General features: G+C 31.2%; 3 protein-coding genes across 4 annotated transcripts; 2 read left to right on the top strand and 1 right to left on the bottom strand.

Moving 5' to 3' along the window:
• The first annotated feature begins 334 nt into the window (after positions 1-334).
• Positions 335-2051, top strand: LOC8259699. Of its 2 annotated transcripts, XM_048376565.1 has the most exons (3): positions 675-815; positions 1055-1130; positions 1458-2051. In XM_048376565.1, the coding sequence occupies exons 1-3, from the start codon at positions 730-732 to the stop codon at positions 1518-1520; spliced, it is 225 nt and encodes a 74-aa protein (XP_048232522.1). In that variant the 5' UTR covers positions 675-729; the 3' UTR covers positions 1521-2051. The 2 variants fall into 2 exon arrangements, with proteins under 2 accessions (XP_002527260.1, XP_048232522.1); XM_002527214.4 differs by having other exon boundaries at positions 335-1130.
• A 4059-nt stretch (positions 2052-6110) lies between these two features.
• On the top strand, positions 6111-9838 carry LOC8259698 (probable sodium/metabolite cotransporter BASS3, chloroplastic). Its single transcript, XM_002527213.4, has 5 exons — positions 6111-6773; positions 7438-7533; positions 7633-7939; positions 8035-8282; positions 9267-9838. The coding sequence occupies exons 1-5, from the start codon at positions 6328-6330 to the stop codon at positions 9502-9504; spliced, it is 1335 nt and encodes a 444-aa protein (XP_002527259.2). The 5' UTR covers positions 6111-6327; the 3' UTR covers positions 9505-9838.
• A 9493-nt stretch (positions 9839-19331) lies between these two features.
• LOC8259697 (transcription factor IBH1) lies at positions 19332-21206 on the bottom strand. The gene has a single exon (XM_015724243.3). The coding sequence runs from the start codon at positions 20197-20199 to the stop codon at positions 19690-19692; it is 510 nt and encodes a 169-aa protein (XP_015579729.1). The 5' UTR covers positions 20200-21206; the 3' UTR covers positions 19332-19689.
• Positions 21207-22271: the final 1065 nt, after the last annotated feature.

Below are 22271 nucleotides of genomic sequence, written 5' to 3'. Positions count from 1 at the left end.
TTAAACTAACAGCCTATTAACAAAGAAAAACAATTTTATGGAATAATGAAATGCAAATATAGAAGGTAAAAATTACTATGTTTAGGAACATAAAAGCAAAACGGCAAAGTTTAAGAAGGCCTTCCTAATTTTTCCATAGATTTATGTAATAAGAAAGGTCTGGCATAACATATGAAGAAGGCGATTCTCTAATTCTCTTATAGGTATGATTCAATGTTGAGACTTGCCTTTGAGCCTCTTATTAAAATATTAAAGAAAAGAAAAGGACCCCACAATACCCACCAATAATTGATCATGCTTATAATCCTATCTGTACTCAAGCTGGCATCACTGTCCCCATCTTTTTTTTTTTTTAATTTTTTTAATTTTTTTTCCTTCTTCTTCTTCCAACTCCATCATTTATTTTCTCCATTTCTCTACAATGATCTTCTTCAAAATGTCATCATTCTCCAACAATCCTTAAAAATTTCCCCTCCACTGTAAATAAAATCATCACCCATAACAAACTTATACTGTCCTCACTTTGCACTCCAATAAATTCATTACCTATAACACAAACCATCCACGAGAAAAAAAGAAACAAAAAGGAAAGAAAACCTCACATTCCTCGAGAAACAAAAATCAAACTAAAGATGCTTCTTTTATTGCATTTGCTTATTCTTTTCTCTCTCGCAATCTCAATAACGGGTGATCATCACCAGCGGCAGCAACACGAAATATCTTTCTACGATGTTCTTAAAGACCATGGGCTACCCATGGGCCTATTACCTAAAGGAGTTAAAGATTTTAAAATCAATGAAACAGGTGCTTTTGAGGTACACTTAGATCAAGCTTGTAATGCAAAGTTTGAGAGTGAATTACATTATGATATGAATGTTTCGGGCACTTTGAGTTATGGACAGATCGGGGCGTTGTCCGGTATTTCGGCCCAAGAGTTGTTTTTGTGGTTTCCGGTTAAGGGTATTCGGGTTGATGTGCCCAGTTCGGGTCTTATATATTTTGATGTTGGTGTTGTTTCTAAACAGTTTTCACTTTCTTTGTTTGAAACTCCAAGGGATTGTACGGCTGTTCGTGATGGTCAATTTGAAGATATTCAGCATGGGAAGCTAATTGCTGATGCTGTTTCTAAGGTTTAGTTTAATTTCTTGAATCCTTAGTTTACGTTTTTCTTTAGAAACAAAAGTTTTATATATAAGTTTGTTTACTTGAATCAAATTGAATTATTAATAGGGAATTTTAATTCTTGATGAAGTTTCAAGAGATGAAACTTTTGTCTTCATAAAGATTCAAGAATTTGAACTTTGGTATGATACTATACAGGTTCAATCTGTAGAATGATCATTGGCAGTTGAAATGTGTGTTAAGGAGAAACAAATGTTTTTTGAAGTGGCTAGTTTTCTTGAATTATGTCAGTCTTTTAATGTCTAATAGCGGATTTCTTTTCTTTTTATGTGCAGAGTCAGAATGGGGAGTTAAGATATCAACTTGACCAAGGGAATTTTGGGAGGGGAGTTCTGTAGAATGCATAGAAGAGAAGTTGGTTTAAGACGTGCAATAGCTCAATCAAATTAATCAAGTCAAGGGTTCATCATTTCACTTTATAAAAATTTCACGGATGATTCTGCTTCAGCAGGTCAAAGGCTTCGATTCAGTGTGTTTGCTTTATGTTCCTTTCTTTTTCTCCCCATATAGTGCAGAATATATGACTTAGCAGAGTCAGCTCTTGTTATCTATGCGTGTATGCGCATTGTATGTATGTATTTGAGAGGAAAATTTTATTGAGGCGGCAGCATGATCATCAAAAGCATCGTACCTGCAGAAACATAAAGTGAGACAGGAGCTTTTGGCTGAGGTAATGTTCAGGTGATAATTCAGAGAAAAAAGTTAAATTTATATGTTAAATTTGTTTTATTATGAATGTTAAACCCGGGTGCAATATCGAATCAGTTTTTGTAGAATAAGTTTTCTTAGATTGATGAGAGACATATACATTCACCAGAAAAAATAAAATATCAATAATAAATGGCTTCTAGCGTCAATTTTCCCTCCTATGACTGTAGGGATTTTGTTTTTCCCTTTTTCTTGCTTCAACATTGTCACCATTTTGCCTTTTTACTTTGTTCTTTTCTTATTCTGTTTTAAATTGTGCAGCATGGGCTTTCAGTGATGAGTGAATGGAATATTGAGAATCCATCACTTAATTGTCATGTACCATTTTGTTTAAAGGGTCAAGGGACTTGTATTTATCTTGCTATGCTCTGGTATAATCCCCAACACTGCCAGAGAATCTAAGCAGAGGAATTGAGTAGTGATATTTATTGAAATTGATCTCTGCAGTGAGATTAGCTGTTTTCTTCCCTCCTAGACTCCACCCTTCTTTTCTATTTCTTTCTATCTTCTTCATCTTGTAAGGGGGGATGGGTTGCGGGATTGGAGGAAACTTAGTTAGGCAAGTTCATTGATTATTACTTTAGGAATCTGAATTTGATTCAGGAATTGGCGAATTCATGGTAAGCTATGCTACTATATTGTGCATCACTGGAGCCTGGTGAGAGTTTTTATAGACGTTAAATTTCAGGTGCAACTTCCCACTTTCTTCATACACAAATCATGGTGTTTTGCCCTTGCTTCGTCATTTTTAATAATTTTGTTAAATGTTTTATCCTCTGGGCCTCGACTACATGAGCAGAGGTGGTTCTCTATCACTAATTCCCTTGCGGCTAATGAATCTTTGCATTCATGACGAGTTATTTGCTTGAGGGTTCAATATCAGGATGTCAACCTACCAAGCACTTCCAGGCTTGAGTATTGGAACTGCTAGGCCTATCGCCACCTCCTCCTCATGATATGAAAATGCTTATTTTCTGTTCTGAAAATATTAGTTATTCCTTAGCTTAGGACATGATCATGTGGCCTGGTAGAATAAATTACTACATGAGCATAAACTGGATCCCAATCTTGCCACATAAAATATGATAAGTCTGTCTGTCTTTGTTCTAATTTGTCTATTCAAATTACCCTACACAATATGCTGTACATAATTCAATCAAACCTTCAGCCCTTATTTCATGTGGCATGATATTGTTAAGAAATTTCCAGGTAAGTAATCCTGAAGTTGCATGTTTGTCTCTGTTAACATTTCTAGCTGGAGTTTCTAGTCCCGAAACATTTTATATAAAACAATTTTGAGAGACAAATTTTTGGGCGAACCAGATGGATCATGGATGTAGGTCCTGTTCTTGTCTCTCTGCTTTCTGGTATGGTTTCCAAACACTGGTTGCATAATTTGAAACTATTACCCCCATTTGTTCCTATCATGTGCTTTACTGATGTCATGAAATTGGAGGAGAGTTCAAAAGAATGTAGTCCCATCACCTAGAAGGTTCAGACAGGAATCTGCTGGCTGGGTTTCCTCCTTTCTTAGTTTTGTACATTAAAAGACATGTAGTCATTATCCAGAATGATATCAAATGGTTACTTCCTATATTGGTATGATGGAGCGGACAGGAGTATATGATTCCCAAACATTCCACATGCACTAATAGCAGGGATGTTTTGACCTGCATGCAAGTGGGTAGTGGTCCTGTTTATGGACTTTTGTTTGGTAGGCACGGTCACGTATTTCATGTTATATCATGTAGGCTATTGAAGCAGATTTTTGTCAGAACTCTTTGTGGTAGGAGGGAAAACTAGCCACCATGACCCACCTCTTTGTAATGGGAATTATGGCAATTGGTTTTGGTTACATGTGTACTATGTCACTAGTCTTCTTACAATGCAATTATTGGTTAATCATTCTACTCCTTTGTTCCATATAATCATTCATATATATATATGACGGTGTCGTGAATTAAGTTTTTTATCGCGTGTGTGTTTGTTTATGCTTAGGTGAAATCTACTTGTGATTTAACTAGACAGGTGGTATATCATAAAAGGAATTTCCTCCACATTGGATATCAAAGTTGAAATTTGCATGTTCATACACATGGTTATGTCCTTGCATTGAGAAGGTTGAGACTTTGTAATATAATCTTCTCATTAATTGGTTTTCTGGTAGTAATCACAATATTGGAGCAAAGTTTTTGCTGTCTGTGAACTTCCAACCAAGTCTTCAAGGAAGATGAAGTTAAACCTAATAACTGTTTTGGATCTGCAATCCATATACATGTTATAATCATCAATCTACTATTTGACTGTTCGTCACTAAATAGTTGTCCGAGTCTGCAATTAGAAAATTTAAGAACAGAGATATTATTCAAAGTGAAAATTTAGAGAGTTTCCTTTCTTCTGTTTTTCTTTGTTAAAGGAGAATAATACTGGCATTACTAATAGGGCCAGGCTCAGAACAGTACGACTTTTACATGAATCACAGGCCTAGTACACCATAGATGGAACACCCCTAAACCAACCAGTAGAGCCTCCTTCTCTTCACCACGGTGGCGTCCCACAGCTTGGAAGCGTGCCGGATAAGTGCCAACCATGATCGCGGTTGATTTAGAGCAAAAAACCATAAGATCAGTAGGTTTCGTTTCATTACCCAAAATACTTGCAAACAAAAGCACACCTATAAAGTTAAATAAGATCCAATCAACCAAATCAAAAGAAATGCAAAACGGGTTTTGCCTCCGGTTATACTTTTCCTTGTGCACTTTTAGTCGGTCGAATAAAATTATGAAGGAGGCTCAAATCAGGAGCTGCCCAATTATGAAGCCCAAAGGCTTGGCTTGCATCACCTTTTCCCCAATCCAGTTTCCATCCATGCCTGCCAGGAGTCGTCTCTTCACGCTCATAGGCACAGCCTAATATAAGATGCCAATCGCACAATTTCCTTTTTCTTTTTTTCTCATCGCTGGATTTTTAATAAGATATGGAAATTAAAGTTCGGCCCATGTTCCCACATGTGCTGTATATCTATTAGTAATCCACACGATATTTTTGAAATTATGCCTACAAATTCATTTTTCAATTTCACAATAATTATTTTAATGGAATTAATTATTGCTTAGGCTAAAAATTAATCAAAGTTTTGCAAACAAGTCCTAAGAACAACAAAGTTACGAACAAGTAAAGATTATTAATCAAAATATATTTCATAATTAGTAGGGGAGAAATATAAAATGTAAGAAATGCATTATTTTATTTTACGAAGTTAAAATGAGTGTTTTTTTTCGAAAAAAAAAAAAAGAGTCAAATCATCTGATTGTCTAAATTTCGTTCACAAAAGTCGCCTCTACATTTTACAGTCTGGAAACCCATGAGATTGGATATCAAACGATATGAACGATGAACAGAAAGGAAGGAAAATGGGCATTTGTACAAAGGAAAGAAGCACGCGGCGAAGTCAGTTAACATGCATTGTTCCCCACTACAATACAATACACGAAATAGCTCCCTGTCTTCTACTGCTGAGACAGTCTTGGGCTGTATATTATTTTAGTTTCTTGGTCATATCATTTGTAAAATGCGACTGATAATTAAAAAAAATGATATGCTATTAAATCCATAAGTATAATTAAAGTGGATGTAATAGTGAGAAGGACAAAGTGACCATAAAATACGTACCTGTCAAAATGGGACTCTTTGCTTAATCAAATTTTTGAGTTTAATAATTGTCCTTTGGATGTCTATTAAAACTATTTGAATTTCTGTGGCATGTAATATATATAAGATTCCAAAGCACAAGTCAATTAGCACTCTTAAAGTTCATTCTGAATCTTCCAAGTTCTTCGCAATGAATTAGACGATGTAATTTACTAGATTGATATCATCATTTCTCTTTTAAAGTCTCTTAATTATAGAGAGTAAGACTAATTAGTCTATTTAACATTGTCGACTACGAAATTTAAAAGAAAAACTAACGAAGGTAAAATGTATATTAGAAAAGTTGGATAAGATAAAAAAAAAAATAACATAAAAAGTTTACAATTTTCAAATTTCATAAACTCACAGGGATTGACTACATATGTATAGTCAAAACTTCTTCTGTTCACCATCTCACTATCATCCTAACCGTCCATTTTGCCCATCTTACCATACAAGAGACCACCTGGCCACCCGCTTCCCTTTTTTTTTCCCAATTTTCCTTTTTCTTAAAATTCGCATTATTTAAAAAAAGAAATAGTTGTATCTTCACTTTGTTACAGAGGAAACAATCTCTAATTCTATCTCCTCATCTCTTGCCCAAACTGCCACCACCACCTCTCTTTCCCTCCCTTTTCTTCTCACCGGGATCCACCACTCTCCGCCGCCCAAACCACTGTCGAGAACCCAAAACAAACCAAGATCACAGCTCTACCGTTCGATTGTTATCTCTCTCTTTCAAGTGCAATGGCCACAACAATTCCTTTTATTTCTCCTACTACACTACCAATGACAACATCGCAGAAACTCTCTATCGTTACAAAAACAGTACCAAACTTTGTTTCTTTACCTTCTTCTTATTCTTCATTCGTTTCTTGTTCACTTTCCAAGAGACAAAAAGAATCATCATCGTCGTCAAGAAGAAGAGTGTGGGTATATAGCAACAAGAATGGAGCAGTATTTACATTTGCTTGCTCTACGTCACCGTTTATAGGAAGAGTTGGGTGGCAAATGAGAGAAGGCAATGCTTCTCTTTTGTATTTTGGGATTAATAATTCAAATGCTGAAGTAGCTGCAATTACAAAGACAAAGACAAAGACTTCTGATTCTTCTCAACTTCTTTCTGCTATGCTTCCTTTTGTTGTTGCTATCACTGCTGTTGCTGCTCTTGCTCAACCTTCTACTTTTACTTGGTGGGTTTGTAAAATATTTAATCTTTATTGATTTTGATTCAAAGTGGTTTGTTTTTAAGTTGGAATTTTTGGTTTTGGGATTGTTTTGTTTCAGCTGTTTCTCTGGGTTGTGTTTTGGTCCGAGGTTTGGTTGTAATATTATTTAATTATCACCATAATATTTTTAAATACCACTTATTAAACTATTGATTTTAAACTATATTTGGTAAACTTCGAGACTGTTCTTAAACTATACTTTATTGTTTTATTGTCTCTTTTGAATCATATGCTCCTGTCTGTTGATCCGTTTATTATTTTCTTCTCTTATTTGTACCTGTTTTTGTGATTCTTCGAGTTTTCTGAAAAGAATTACATTTCCGTTTGCTCTTTTACATGCTTCTTTGTAAAGCTTGTATGATGCTTCTACTTTTTAATACATAAACTACCTATTACATTTAATAGGCAAAGGTTGTTCCTTTCTGGTAACTTTTTGAGTCATTTGTTTTTATTTTGTCTTTTTCGGAAAAGGGGATTGAAGAGGGTACTTATGAAATGGGGTTCTATGGTTGTTCCTTACTGCTGACAAGTGTTTGCTTTAAGTCTCAAGAGAATGCATGTCTATTGCTTTCTGTTCAAGACAGACATCATAGCAAAGGGGGAATTTCTGATTTTGATACTTGTGCAGGGTATCTAAGGATATGTATGCTCCAGCTCTTGGTGGGATCATGCTGTCAATTGGAATTAAACTTTCCATTGCTGATTTTGCCCTTGCGCTTAAAAGGTATCATCATATCTTTTCTTAGTATCTTAGTATTGTCATAGCCAATTTAAGACATTATGAATATGCTACCAAGTCTCTTTATGTTTCAATCTGTTGCAGGCCTATACCACTGTCTGTTGGATATCTTGCGCAATATGTGATGAAACCGGTCCTTGGGGTACTACTTGCAAAGGCATGTGGGCTGTCTGAGATGTTTTATGCAGGTTTCGTCCTCACATCTTGTGTTGCAGGCGCTCAACTATCGAGCTATGCCAGTTTCTTGAGCAAAGGGGATGTAGCCATGAGCATTCTCCTCACCAGCACAACAACAATTACATCAGTGCTTGTCACACCTCTTTTAACTGGCCTTCTCATTGGCTCTGTTGTTCCAGTTGATGCCATTGCCATGTCAAAGTCAATATTGCAGGTAATGACTCTGCTTGACAAGGTGATAGATGTCTTAAAGTGGATTTAGTGATGTTTTCCTCACTTAAAATTAATTCTTAGATCTTATGTTGTTAGGTTGTTCTTGCTCCAGTCACCCTTGGCCTGATGCTCAATACCTACGCAAAGCCGGTTGTAAATATAATCCAGCCTTTGATGCCATTTGTTGCTATGATATGTACCTCAATTTGTATTGGCAGCCCCCTAGCTATAAACAGGAGTCAGATTCTTTCTGCACAGGGTTTCAGATTGGTTTTTCCAGTATTGGCATTTCATACAGTGGCATTCACTTTGGGATATTGGATCTCTAGGATTCCATTCTTAAGGTAATTTTATATATACTTCATATACTGTATGGTTTGCAATTTTTCATCATGAGGAAGTGTCTCTCAACATAGTATGACACACAGCGGCCTTGCCATTGCCTTGTTTTACAGACTCGGGCTCATGAGAAAGTGTTTCTCAATAGTTGTTTGCAGTTCTTTTTTTTTTTGTTTTTTGCTTTAAAATCACTGATTGTAAACCCTTTTTCTGCTACCATATCACTAGTCATTTATAAATTAGTAATCCCCCTGCAGACTGCATATCAATCATTTCAAAGTGATGATCCCTTAAGGGATACAATTTTTATATGGACCTAGGCAATTAACGACTGTCAGACGAAGCATGATATCCTTCTGTTGCTGTGTCCTATACTTGCCCATGGATGGGGTACTGGGCAGGTCAAACCAGATTTCAATGCGGGATTGTTCTCATGTTCTACAATTATTTAGAAAATATTGTTTTTTTGGTGAATAAAATGTTGCTTTTTCCTCTATATGTTACTTTTTCTTTCCAGAATTAGGGAGATGCTAGTAAAAATGCTAGGCTTAGGCATTATACTCTAAAAGTATGTATTTAGAGGGCCTAATTGTTTGACTATAAATATGGTAGGGTAAAATTATGTTGCATATAACCTGCTATTTCTGCTGCTTATTAGCTTTCAAGTAACTGTACAGCAAATTTATGTCCTGCACTTGACCACCTGCTTCTTTCTACAGAAGCTTTATCCTTATTGATTGCCCATGCAATAATGCACTATGGAGATTCTTTCACTCATTGTTGAAACCACTCTTATCTAACCTGGGCCTTCTTTCCACTTTTCCATGGAATAGAATTTTTGTTCTATGAATATCTCTTGAAATGAATTGTCATAAGACTCCTGCTTCTGTGATGAACTAATATTCAATCACAAGCATGAGCTTTTCATTCATAAACCAGAATTAAAATGCAGGGGAATATGACGTGATTTTACATGGTTATTTTCACAGGCTAGATGAAGAAGTTAGCAGGACAATTTCATTATGCACAGGCATGCAAAGCTCCACCTTGGCAGGGCTTCTTGCAACTCAGTTCCTTGGGACTACTCAGGCCGTCCCACCAGCATGCTCAGTAGTTGCCATGGCTATTATGGGTCTTAGTCTTGCATCGTTCTGGGGCAATGGATACCGGATAAGAGACCTACCTTCCCTCCTCACCCCGCAATTTGGTTCTACTGTCAAGGCTTAGGACAGCAACATCGGAGAGCATCTTGAGGACTAGATGAGATAAGCCTAGGTTAGTACACAAACTGAAGGTGTCTAGTTACATCAGAAAAAATAAAAAGAAAAAACGCCATCAGAAATGAAGGTTGAACCAACATAACCGGTCAATAGAATAACAGTAAAATATAGGAGCAGGAGAAAAAAATATAGATAGTTGGAACCATGGCTGTGGCTGGTGTTGTATAGTTAGAAGAGCTGTTTTCACCAGTTATGCCTTAAAAAAAGGTTACTACTGTATATATTATGTGCATATTAAGTACAGAGTTCAGTGAATAAAGAGTATCTGTGCTTGCCTTCAAGTTTTGCTCCTCTCTCTCTCTCTCTCCATCTCTTTATTCTTCTCTGCGGCGTGCTGCAATTTATGTTGTACCATTTTCATGTCTTTTAAGTGGACATTGTAGTGAAAATAGGAACTTGGGGGCCATATTGAGATAACATTATTGGGCATCATTACGAAATTTCTTTGTTAAGAAAGGTTCATCCATAGAATTCTCTTAGGTGGGAAGCCAGAATCTAAAATTAGAAGGGAAAAGTATAATTAATCTTATACGCAACATTGTATATTTAAGGGGGTTAGGGTGTTCATTAACATACTTTTTGAAGGGTGCAAGTAAATCATAATGCATGGAGATTTTCACAAAGGCAATCCAACTGCCTTCGCCCTGCATATTCCATTATCTTAATACAAATATATAAGTGTAACTAAAAGAATATTGTAATTTCTTACAAGACTTTCATTTTTTTCATCCTTTTACTCGCGTCCACACGATCAATTTTATGCATTTAGTTTTTCTTTTCAATCAATTTTTATTACATAAATCAATATTTCTTCAATCAATATTTTTATTGTAACCTTGTCCATGATTGAAATTCATTAAAAAATTTATTTTATTTGAAAAGAAAACATAAAAAAAAAAAGTAAAATAAAAGTGATAGAAATTGAAAATATATTTTAGTATTAAAAAATATATAAATTTACTAATATAATTTTTTTTAAAATTAATTTAATTATAACTATATTAGAATTTAGAAATTATACCTATATTTTCAAATAATTATAGTTGAGCATTCTGGAAATAATGTCAGATAGGTTGGTTTCCTTTGTTTATGCCTGCAATCATGGCTTAGTCGTAGGTTTCAATAGAAGACACAGCTTAGGAACCAAAACTTCAACCATCTTTTTTCTTTCTAAACATGCGATGGCTCAGCAAATGTCAGAATATTTTTGAATATACATAAAAAGAATACGTACATAATTAATTTGTTTAAGACAAACTAATAATAAAAATAATTAAACTTTCGACATTGTTGGCAATTTTGATAATTCTTTTAGCATTGAGATTTTTAGCTAATTCCGTAAGATTAGTTAAAATTTTAGCGTAATACATTTAACAAGTTCAAAATTGCATGTTGCATTTGGATTAAAATGCCTTTTAGAGGTAACCAATTGGTACATATGAAGTGCAACCCTTTTGTCTTTTGGCTATTCTACCTAATAGACTATATTTGCTACTATGTAATGAAGCATTTAATAGAATTTAGTACACTGTAATAAAGCATGTAATAGAATCACCGTTACATTACATATTTTATTATTTTATTTAGTTACTAAATTTCTTTTGAAGTAATATAATAACAATTATCCAATATAATCAATCTAATATATATATATATATCTGAGACATAATATTATTTTGATACATGTGTTTAATTTTTTATTTAGAATTTTTATTTTGATATGTGTACTATTTTTATCACGTAATATTTAAGTTCATGTGTAACTTTATAGTCTTTTAATTAATTAATAAATTACATTCCTAATTAAAACCGACTCTAATCCTAAAAAATAATATATTTATTATATTTTAATATTATATTAATTAATATATAATTTTTTAAATTTATTATATAAATTAATAAATATTTTTCTGATCATATAATGATATTAATCTTATTATAAAAAATAGTATTTTAATTATATTTTAATATTATACTAATTAATAAATTAATTTTTGATTAAATAATAATTTTAATTTTAGAAAATAACATCTTAACTTATTTTGTCAATATTATATTTAGTTCTTAAAAATAAAAAATATTTAAAAATAGTTAGTTTACTATTATTTTCTAAAATATTATAAAGTAATATTAAATATTAAAAAATTATTAAATTGTATCTATCAACTTAATTTTATAATCGAAATGATATTAATAACGCGGATAAATGACTAGTATATATTAATTTCTGAAATCTAAATTTTTTTAATATGTGTGCTTAATCTTTAACACATATGATTTTTATTTTGACATTTATACTATTTTTGATACATGGGATTCAAGCTTATGTATAATTTTATAATTTTTTTATTAATTTATTAATTAATAAGTTATATTCCTAATTAAACACTCATTCTAATCTTAAAAACTAACATATTAATAATAAATTAATTTTCTAATTAGATAATGATTAGTTTTCTAATTAGATAATAATTATTCTAAAAGATATTATACTAATTATATTTTTATATTATATTAACTAATAAATTAATCTTTGATTATATAATAAATTATAATTCTAAAAGAAAGTAATATCAATTATACTGATAATTTAATAAATAATTATTTAAAAATAATTTTATATTACTTCACTAATAATATTTTAAAGAAAATTAAGGATATTTAAAATAGTTAGTTTGCTATTATTTTTTAAAGTATTATAAATCAATATTAAATATTAAAAGAATTATTAGATTATATCTATTAACTTAATTTTATAATCAAAATAATAATAACGGGCGTGCAACGCACGGCTAAACGACTGGTATATATTTTGATTTTTAAATCTCAATTTTTTTTTGATAAGTGTGATTAATTTTAACATATAGGATTTTTATTTTGACATGTATACTACTTTTGACACGTGAGATTCAAGCTTATATATAATTTTTTTTTTATTAATTTATTGATTAAAAAACTATATTCCTAATTAAACACCGACTCTAATCCTAAAAGATATGATATTAATTATATTTTAATTATATTAACTAATAAATAATTTTCTAATCAGATAATGATACTAATTCTATCCTAAAAAATAATAGCATATTAATTATATTATAATATTATATTAACTAATAAATAGTTTTCTAATCGGATAATGATATTAAATATATCTTAAAATATAATATATTAATTATATTTAAAATTATATTAACTAATAAATTAGTTTTATAATTAGATAATAACTCTAATATAAAAAATAACATCTTAAATTATATTTCTAATATTAAAATTAATAATAATTTAAATTTTTAATTAAATTTTTAATTCTAAACAATAGTAATTGTTATGTTAATTTATAATATTAAAATTAACTAATAAATAATTTTTATATTATTATATTAATAAAATTTTAAATTTTTCTTAAAATTGTTAGTTTGTTATTATTTCTTAAAATTTTACAAAGCAATATTAAATACTAAAAATTTTATTACATTGTATCTATTAACTTGATTTTATAATTAAAATAATAATAACGGTCGTGCAGTATACAATAAACAATTAGTTATTTTTAATTTAATATAATGCTCAATATATATAAAATTTATGTAATCATAACTATTTACAATATATTTATATTTATTTTATTTTTATCAATATAATTTAAACACCTACAACCACTACTGTTCGGCGACCGAAGACTAAATTCTAGCTATTGGTGACCTGATTTCGTTGACTAATAATATTTTTAAGAAATAGAAATTATATTATATTATATATTATTTTTTGTTATAACCAAATATAATAATGAAATAATGAATATACTATATTTTATTACTTTTATTTTATTTTATTATTTAATTACATTATATTTTATTATGCTCTACCAAACATAGCTTTATAGTTTTTTTTTGAAATTAAGATACTCGTATTCGAATGAATTCATGCATTAATAGATTATGCATGGGTCATCCCAAATCATAAAAACATAATAAAATGACTTTCATATTTAAGATTAAGGGAACTTTTCATAAATATTGTAAAATTAATAAAAAATATTATTTTTATTGTGTAAATATTTTTTTTAAAACTATTGTTTCTTAATTTTTTATATAAAATAAAAAAATTAAATTTTTTATATTTTCACACAGTAGAAATGAAAAAAATTTACATAATACTTTCTATAAAAAAAGATATTCTTGTTATTTTTCTAAATATTTTTAAAAAATTATATTTATGATATATTTACACAGTAAAAATAAATAAAAAAATAAATTTACACAATAATTTATAAAAAAATAAAAAAAATAAATATTTTTTATTATTTCCAAAAAATGAATGAAGAGAGGAATATAAATAGGCGTAAGCCCATTTAGATACGAATACGACGTTATCCTATCCATATACCCCACCGCTGCCGTCCTAATTCAAAGACATGTAAAATTAAGCCGAAAAGGAAGAAGAAAAAAGAAGGAATGTGATTGGTCGGAAATATATGATACAGGAAAGCGAAATATGTATGTTAAAGACAAGGATTAGAGTCGGCAATTGACAGTGTAAAGCGGGCTCACTGTATGGGAACGTGTGGAGCATATATACGGTGATAGGAAAATTGGTCCCCTGGAATCGGATTCCCAATTAATTGGAGCGCCATTATGTCCTAACAGTGTGCCTTCAACTCTCAAATATTATTATTTTCCCATTCTGATTCTACTGTCAAAGCTGAATCTGTTGCTCCTCTCTTAATTCCTTGTATTTATTTGATTGCTTTTTATGTTACATCTATCTAAAATGTATAATATATACTGTAGCTACTTAATGTTTTCACTAATATGAAGGGCTTGATCAGTTTCTGCATGCCATTTTTAAGAGGAAGATTATTCATCAGCACTGAACTGATTATGCTTCCTTGGCCTTACTGCACTTCATGCTTGGAAAACCTGCAAGTATTTTCCCAAATTAATGTTTCTTTGCTTTTCTCGTTTAGAGTTTTTATTCATCTGAATATCTATGTTTTCATATTCCACTATTTAGCTGGATTGTTGATTTGAATCAGTAAATCTATATTCGTTTTTCAATATGTATATATTTATTTTGGAGCTAAACTAACTTTAAATTTATAAAAGAATTCTAAATGTTAGACTAACAGAGATTGTCTCATGTATATTCTATATATAATTTAAAATATTATTTTATCAAATTCAGATATACATTTTTATTTATATATCAAACTGATAAATAATTGATACATAATTAAATATTCGCATATATATATAATTAATGCATTCATTTAAAACATAATTGTGAAAAGGGTGCCTTTCTAGTTAGCTAGCATCTCTGTTGCCCTATAACACTGGACCAAATATTACTAGTTTGGTACTGCTGCTCAAGTTGCTTGCATTTGTAGAGCCATATGAGCAGAAAGAGGGACGGCAAGAACTTGAAGTAGGATGAACAGACAAAAAAGGAAAAAAGAACAGAACTACTTATTAAGCCGGTTACATTTAAAATATAAAACTATTTTCACGAGACTCCATCATCTAACAACTTAACATTATTTTTCTTTAAAAAAATAAAACTTAACATTTTTTAGTTACTATATACTCTTTACATCTTTTTACGTTTTGTCACTTTAATGGTCCAGCTTTGTTTTGATAATTCAGTTTAATGGTACTATGCACACGTATCAAGCAAAAAAAATAAATAAAAAACATATGCTAGAGAGTACAAATATTAAGAATTTTGTTCTAGAATATTCCATACATAACCAAATAATTTAACATCCCCAAACATTACCTTCAGAATCTATGTCAACAATAATTCTAATCACTCTGTTGCCAAATTAAATTAATTTCACCTATGCAGGAAAATTTCTTGGGTACCTTTTTATTTATTTATTTTTGGGATAATAAAACAGCCATTTCAATGTTGTAAAAGCTATAGGTGAAACAATTCTATACACTATGTGATGCATCAAAGCAAAAAATAAAAAGCTAAAATTCAATTTAAAATACATATACACGTAGCTCAATTCTGATTTGGAGTCTTAATGAGGATGAAATTTATTATTTTAATTGAGAAATAATAATATAAATAATTATTTAAATTTTATTTTTAATTTTAGATTTGATTGTAATTAAATTACATTGTCAATGAAAGATTAACATATTATATTTCTATTTTCAAATTACTTATTTTTTATCGATTATTTATATGACGTATTAATTTTTTATTTTTAAAAGCGATCAATATAATTAAAGTAAAATGGTTAAATAAAAAATATATATTAAAAAGTACATCGCCGGAATAAAATTAAGTAATTAATTATATAATTATCCCTTTAATTGAATAAGCAGGGCAAAAGCATAATGCATTAAAAATGAGCTGGTTAGAGTATTTGATTAATTAACATAACAAACCTGTTTGAGACATGATGTGCCAGCTACCATGTATATTGTAAAAAGGGCTTTTTCTCTTTTTCAAAATTTTCCGTCACTGGAGGTCCCTGGCATTAATCTCGATGTTCCAACTTATATATGTTATAACTATTTGTATATTGTTGTGTTGTTTTGCTCTCCTGCTATGACACACGTAAACAAGATAAGAAACCTATCTGGCAAGGAAAGGAAATTGAACTATGTGGGATGATTTTGGATATGCCATTTTGTCTATAGATGAAGGGAGAAATTACCTTTTCTATTCTGTATTTTGAATTTAAGAATTTGCATGGAATTGATTCGATTGAGTTTACTTTTGTGGTGCAATTTGGATATTTTAAGTTGGAGATGACTGTGGTTTTGGAAGAATGCATGGCAGTTCAAAGTTGTAAAGACATTAGCTGTCTAGTGATCCTACTTTTAGAATTAAGGTGCATACTTTTGGTGCTAGATAACAGCATTAGAGTATTTTGTAGCTGTTTGAAGGGATTTTTGGAGAGGAGAAAAATCACAGGGCTACTTTACAACTTGAATATTGAGTACACATGAGAAACTGTCAGTCAAAAATAGGAAGTGATCTATCGTAGGAAAATGAAGAGGAGAAAGGGTTCTTGGAAATCAAATTGGTTGAGAAGAATAGATAGGCTTCAGGGTTACTTTCTCCAAGTAGTATAGATGAATGTATGTACAAACAGTGAGGCAAATTAAGTCACTGTTCATGAAAATACTGCATTAGTAATCATGAAACATACTATGAATTTTAGCTAAGACTTTCTTGCCATTTATATCTATTAGAGGGTTTGATTTCAAATTACCCTTACCCAAATTCCCTAGTCTAGGATTTGTTTCACATCCTACACATCACTGAAATAGCCATTGATTACATTAACTAGAAGGGAAGTAGGTACAAGAAAATCTTTTTTAGTATCTCAGTTTTGCAGGTTTATCATTTCCCACATCCCTGATTCAGCCCCACTCAGCAGAAGGCAGGAAAGAAAGCAAATAGAGATTCGAATGGTGAGTTACAGAAAGAAGAAGAGAATTAAATATAGAACGGTGGTTTAGTTTATTTTCTAAGAAGATTAAGAGATTCAACTGATCTTTCCAAGCAATAGATAGAATGAGGAACACACCCTAAAGAAAAGAATTTAAAAGTGATGACAATTAGAACCTGCAGGTATTTCTGTATATAATTGAAAAGAAAAAAAAAAAAAAACTTTGAGTGAAGTTAAGACACAAGAAAAATTTGGGATTATTTATTAACCCATACTTTTGACAGTTACTCAAATCACAATAGTATTAAGAGTTATGTTTTGAGATATCATTATATAGTATAACTGGATTATTAAAAGATTTATGTGACTTCCCACTTTGGATCACTCATTTACCTGTCTAACTTTTGTTCTTTTAACTATATAGTCATGTGCATTGCTTTGTATAGTTCTGGCAATGCATCCCTAAATTTTCTTAGAGTTAGAATTAAGACCAATTATAAAAAAAAAAATTAAAAACAAAGCTTTGCTGATGTTATAAATTTTGGCCAAGACTTTTGTCATTTATATCAATTAGAGGATTTAATTTCAGAGTACCCCTACCTAAATTTCCTAGTCTGGGGCTTCTGTCACATCCTACACAGCAATGAAGTGATCATTAATTTCACATTGATTACGAGGGAATTAAGTGCAGGAAAAGAACTTTTGGTATCTAATTTTTGTTGGTTTGTCATTCCTTCACATCCTAATTCAACCAAATTAATTGAGCAGAAGGCAGGGACAAAAAGAGAAAATAGAGATTATGAGGAGTTCTAGAGATAAGAATATGAGTTAGAGATAAATAAAGAGAATTATATGTATAAGGAATGGAAAATGGGGAGCATACCCTAGATTAATGAGTTTAGGGAAAATAAAAATTAAAACCTGCACAACCCTTAATTATGTATGTGACAAACAAAAAGCAATAATTGTTGACAAAAGTTAAAAAAAGAAAAAGCAAAATGTGGGATTGTTTTGTCATTAACCCATAATTTTGACATTTACTCAAATCACAATAGTATGGAGGGTTATGAGAATAAGAATAAAAAAATAGTATGGAGAGTTATGTTGTGAGATATCATTATGTAGTCTAATTGGATTTGAAAGATTTATATGACTTTTGACTTAAAATTACTAATTCACCTCTCTAGTTTATGTTATGTTAATCTTTGGGTTTATCCATCATTCAAGAAGGTTTTTGGACTTTTGGCTAAAGCAAAATATATGATGCAGTTGTAGTTATCACACTCCCTTGATGTATGCATACTATTTAAATTTGTGAAGGTAGTAATGAGCTGTGGCAAGCAAAGCAGAATACTCAATTAATGGGGTAAAACATTACTATATATATATTATCTTGAAAATAATTAAAATTAGGTGGAGAATGCATATTTTGTAATGGGTTAAAACTCAAACCTTTTTTAGTACTAAATGTTTACTTTTCTGAAAATCAATTGGGGAATTGCTCCCCTTCCCTTATGAGTTACTTCTTCTTACATACTCTTAAGTATATTACACTCAATCATCAAATGATTGAAACATAAACATTTGTTATAAATTATAAGATATAGTACAAAATCCTTAGGAGTACTTATTGCTCATAGTTAAATGTAATACACTTGGAGTAAACAAGTCATTTTCTGTAGAAAGTAATTACATGAAAAATTGACTAGAAAATGACAGGACTTCTATTGTCTTAAATCCTTGTCTATGGACACATTAATAATCATGACCATGCATATTTCTAAATCCTTTTTCGGTCAACACTCACGGCAGAGTGCAAAATACTGGTTGTCATTGGGGTCTTTTCAATTCAACAAAGAAAATTTTAAGACATATCTACAGCCTGGGAAACAAAGTTTAAGAATGGTGGGAAGCATGTGCGGGATAAAAGAATCATTTGGTTAGCACTTTTGAAGCATCTGGTTGACTACCCTAAACCATTTAAAGCTGAAGAAACATTAATAGGTCATGGTTTTTCATGAGAAAATGAAGCATCATTATTAGTATCTTGGACCCATTTTCTCTACTAACACATGCCTTTTTTCTAAAGAGAAAAAAAAAAAAAAAGTAGAAGGAAACAGTGCTAGTTTTTTTTTTTTTTTTCCTTATTCTTCCCATCCATACTAGGTAAGAGTTTTTCATTTTTGGTTCATTTAATTAAAAGAATAGCTAAGAGTTTTAGTGTAGAAGGACTTAATTAGTAATATCAATACAAGCTCACCTTCATTAGCACTTGGTATATCCATGCCTGCAACACTATGCTAGAGATCAGCTCATCAGTTATTCTCAATAACTCAAGAAATAGCTAGAAATCAAGAAGATAAACAATCAGTCTGCTATAGCCATTATAAAAGAAAGCATTGGTCACACACCGAATATCCATACAAAACGCAAAACATAAATATATATATAATACCTATTAATTACTTTTTACAACTATCAACCTCCCCTTGTTCAAAGTACATTTTCATACATATAAATGATTTTTTGATGGTTCATTGATACATGTATAGATATTACTAAGGATAGTACTTAAGCAATGGGATAATTTTCACAAAAATACCCAAGATTTCTCTTTCTGAGCCATTCATTTTCTTTTTCTCTTTCATCTCTGTTGATTGGATATTCATTATTTCTGTTCTCTACTTAATTAATATGAATTAAGTGAAGGCAATTCAATTAAGTAGAGCATAGATCAGCAATACTTCTCATCACCTGTACTTGAGTATTAAGGCACTCAATGTAATGTGCAGCCTCATCCAATAAACTGCACAAATCCATACCTTCACTGCCAGGAACTAGCTTTCTTAGCTTGCTAGCTTGATCAAAACCAGCTTCTTCATCATTGATTTGTTCTTTCTTTAAGCAAATAATTTTCTTGGCTTGATGATGGTTGATTCTTTTAACTAAAACACAGTGTTGCCGCCGCCTTCTTCGTGCTCGGTTTCGAATCTTGAAAAGCATTGCCCTACTCCAAGCTCTCCTCCTCCCAACAGCAAAAGCTAGGGATTTATCTGCAGCAGTCTTAACCCTATGGCATCTTTCAAAGAACTCTCCAGGACTAGAACAACTTGGAATGTTATTACGAACTCTTTGCCTGTTGATTTTAAGCAACGATCGCAGGAACCCTTTAGTAAACCTAGATTTTAAGGAATTAGGGTTTAAAGAACACTGGTGAGGATGATTCATGGAGATGGAAAAGTTTAATTGCTCTGCAGGTGAAATTAGGGTTTTTCGTGAGTTGGGTATTTGACGGATATATAAATATATTGATATAAGATATGATAGTACTTGTAACTAACTATGGTGGGCTTTTTTTTTTTCTTTTTTTCTTTTAAGGATTAGATGATCAATCAAAAGACAAAGAACAGTTGCAGATAAGAGATTTTGTTTTCTGACACAAAAAAATAAGGGGGACCTATTACTGATCAGAAATCAGAAAGACAAAAGGAAAAATCTTTAGTTATGTGTACTGTCTCTCTGACACCAGAATCTACAAAATTACCTAACGGAACAAGAAACAAAGAGAAAGAGATGTGGGTAGCTAAGGAACTTTCAGGAAGAGAAACAAGTGAAAGCACAACAAAATAAAAATAGAAAACAAGAAGAAAAATGAGAGACAGACAGAGAGAGAGAAAGACGAGATTGAAAATGGGAGGTGTAAAGAAGAAGGAGAAATGGGAATCAAATGTTTGATGTAATAATTATGATTGAATTATACGTTTTTTTTTTTTTTTTTTTGTGTGTGTGTTTATTTTTTGGGTGGAGAATCATACGTTTCTTCTTTCATTTTCAGTTTTGGGATTTTAGAGATGGAAAGTGAGTTTTGGTGGGCCAGAAAATGGCTAACTACCATATGATCGCACATGGTTCCATTTTACCCACTTGGATTGTGGGTCCTTTTTCTTTTTCTTTTTCTTTTTTTTCCCTGCATTTTCCTGTTTTATATAATACATATACATGTGTGTGTATATATATATCTGGCAAGTCAAGTGAAAACGGCTACCTGTGATATCCTTTTTAACTTTCTTTTCTTTCCTTCAAGAAAAGTAAAAAAAGAAAAAAAAACTATCTATCTTTTCTTAAAATAGATAAATAAATATATGCAAATTGGGATTTTAAATTTGCGACTCCCCCATTGTTCCCTCACCAGATGTTAGTAACCATGGTGTGACTCTGCTCACTGATTGTAATAGCTTGCAGCCCATAACTGGCACTGCTCACAGTCAGTCTGCACATGAAATTACTAATATCTTATGTAAGAGATGAGACAGGTCATCCATTTATTGCCACCTCTTCTCTTCTTTATTAATTCGAAATCTCCTCACTAAATTTATAAGACATAAAAGCTTTTATAAACATAAACTGTTCCTCCTTCTTTGTTAATTATTTAGTATTCACTCATTAATAATCTAATTACAACAAAGAATGAGGGTACTTTTTTTGTTCATCTTTGAGAAAAGACAATGCTTAATTTGTTAAAAGCTACTACATAGCTAAGTTGCTTTCTGATTAATTGTTAAATGAGAAGCTAATTTTTGAAGGGTATATTTCTTCCAAATCCATTGATTTTTTTATATGAGTAGCATCCTTGTATTGGACCTGGAGGTCGTGGATCAAAAAAGGGTTGGCTAGGGTTAGAGAAATTGAAAAGTTATTTGGAATATTATATGAAGGATTTTGTCTAATGTACCCATAAAAGATGTGGTTGAGAGCCAATTAAACCTTCCAATAAACCAACAAAAAAGTGCTATTGTTCTTTTTTTATATATATGAAAACTTGCTTAGAATTAACAATTTTATTATAACAAGATAACTATATGTTACGAGATACAATATTTGTACTGTATATAGGTATAGTATAGGTATATTGTTTGATAGATATATGGTGTACTGTCATATATATTTGTTGTTTTGGCTTCATTGAGGGTTAGGGGAAATAGTATTCTTCTCAACATGGTATCAGAGCCAGGTGAGCGGCGCAGCGGAAGCGTGATGGACGCTTAATCCACAGGTCAAGGGATCGATCCAAAGGAAATACAGTGTATTTCGGGGTCCAAGAAAATATTTTATTTTGTCGAGACGCGTATTCGGAGTGGGACGCGTAACTCTCTCCAAACCCTAAGTTTTTTTTTCTTTCCTCTTTCTTTTCTGCGTTTTTGGGGACATGGCCGACGGCGGCGACAAATCTTCCTCCAATCGTGCCATTGGCAGTGATAGGAAGATCGATGTCTTCTTCTTAGGGTCCTCGGATAATCCGG

Source organism: Ricinus communis, chromosome 7, assembly GCF_019578655.1.
Source record: "Ricinus communis isolate WT05 ecotype wild-type chromosome 7, ASM1957865v1, whole genome shotgun sequence".
NCBI classification, from domain to species: domain Eukaryota; kingdom Viridiplantae; phylum Streptophyta; class Magnoliopsida; order Malpighiales; family Euphorbiaceae; genus Ricinus; species Ricinus communis.
This window is presented reverse-complemented; position numbering and strand designations above follow the sequence as displayed.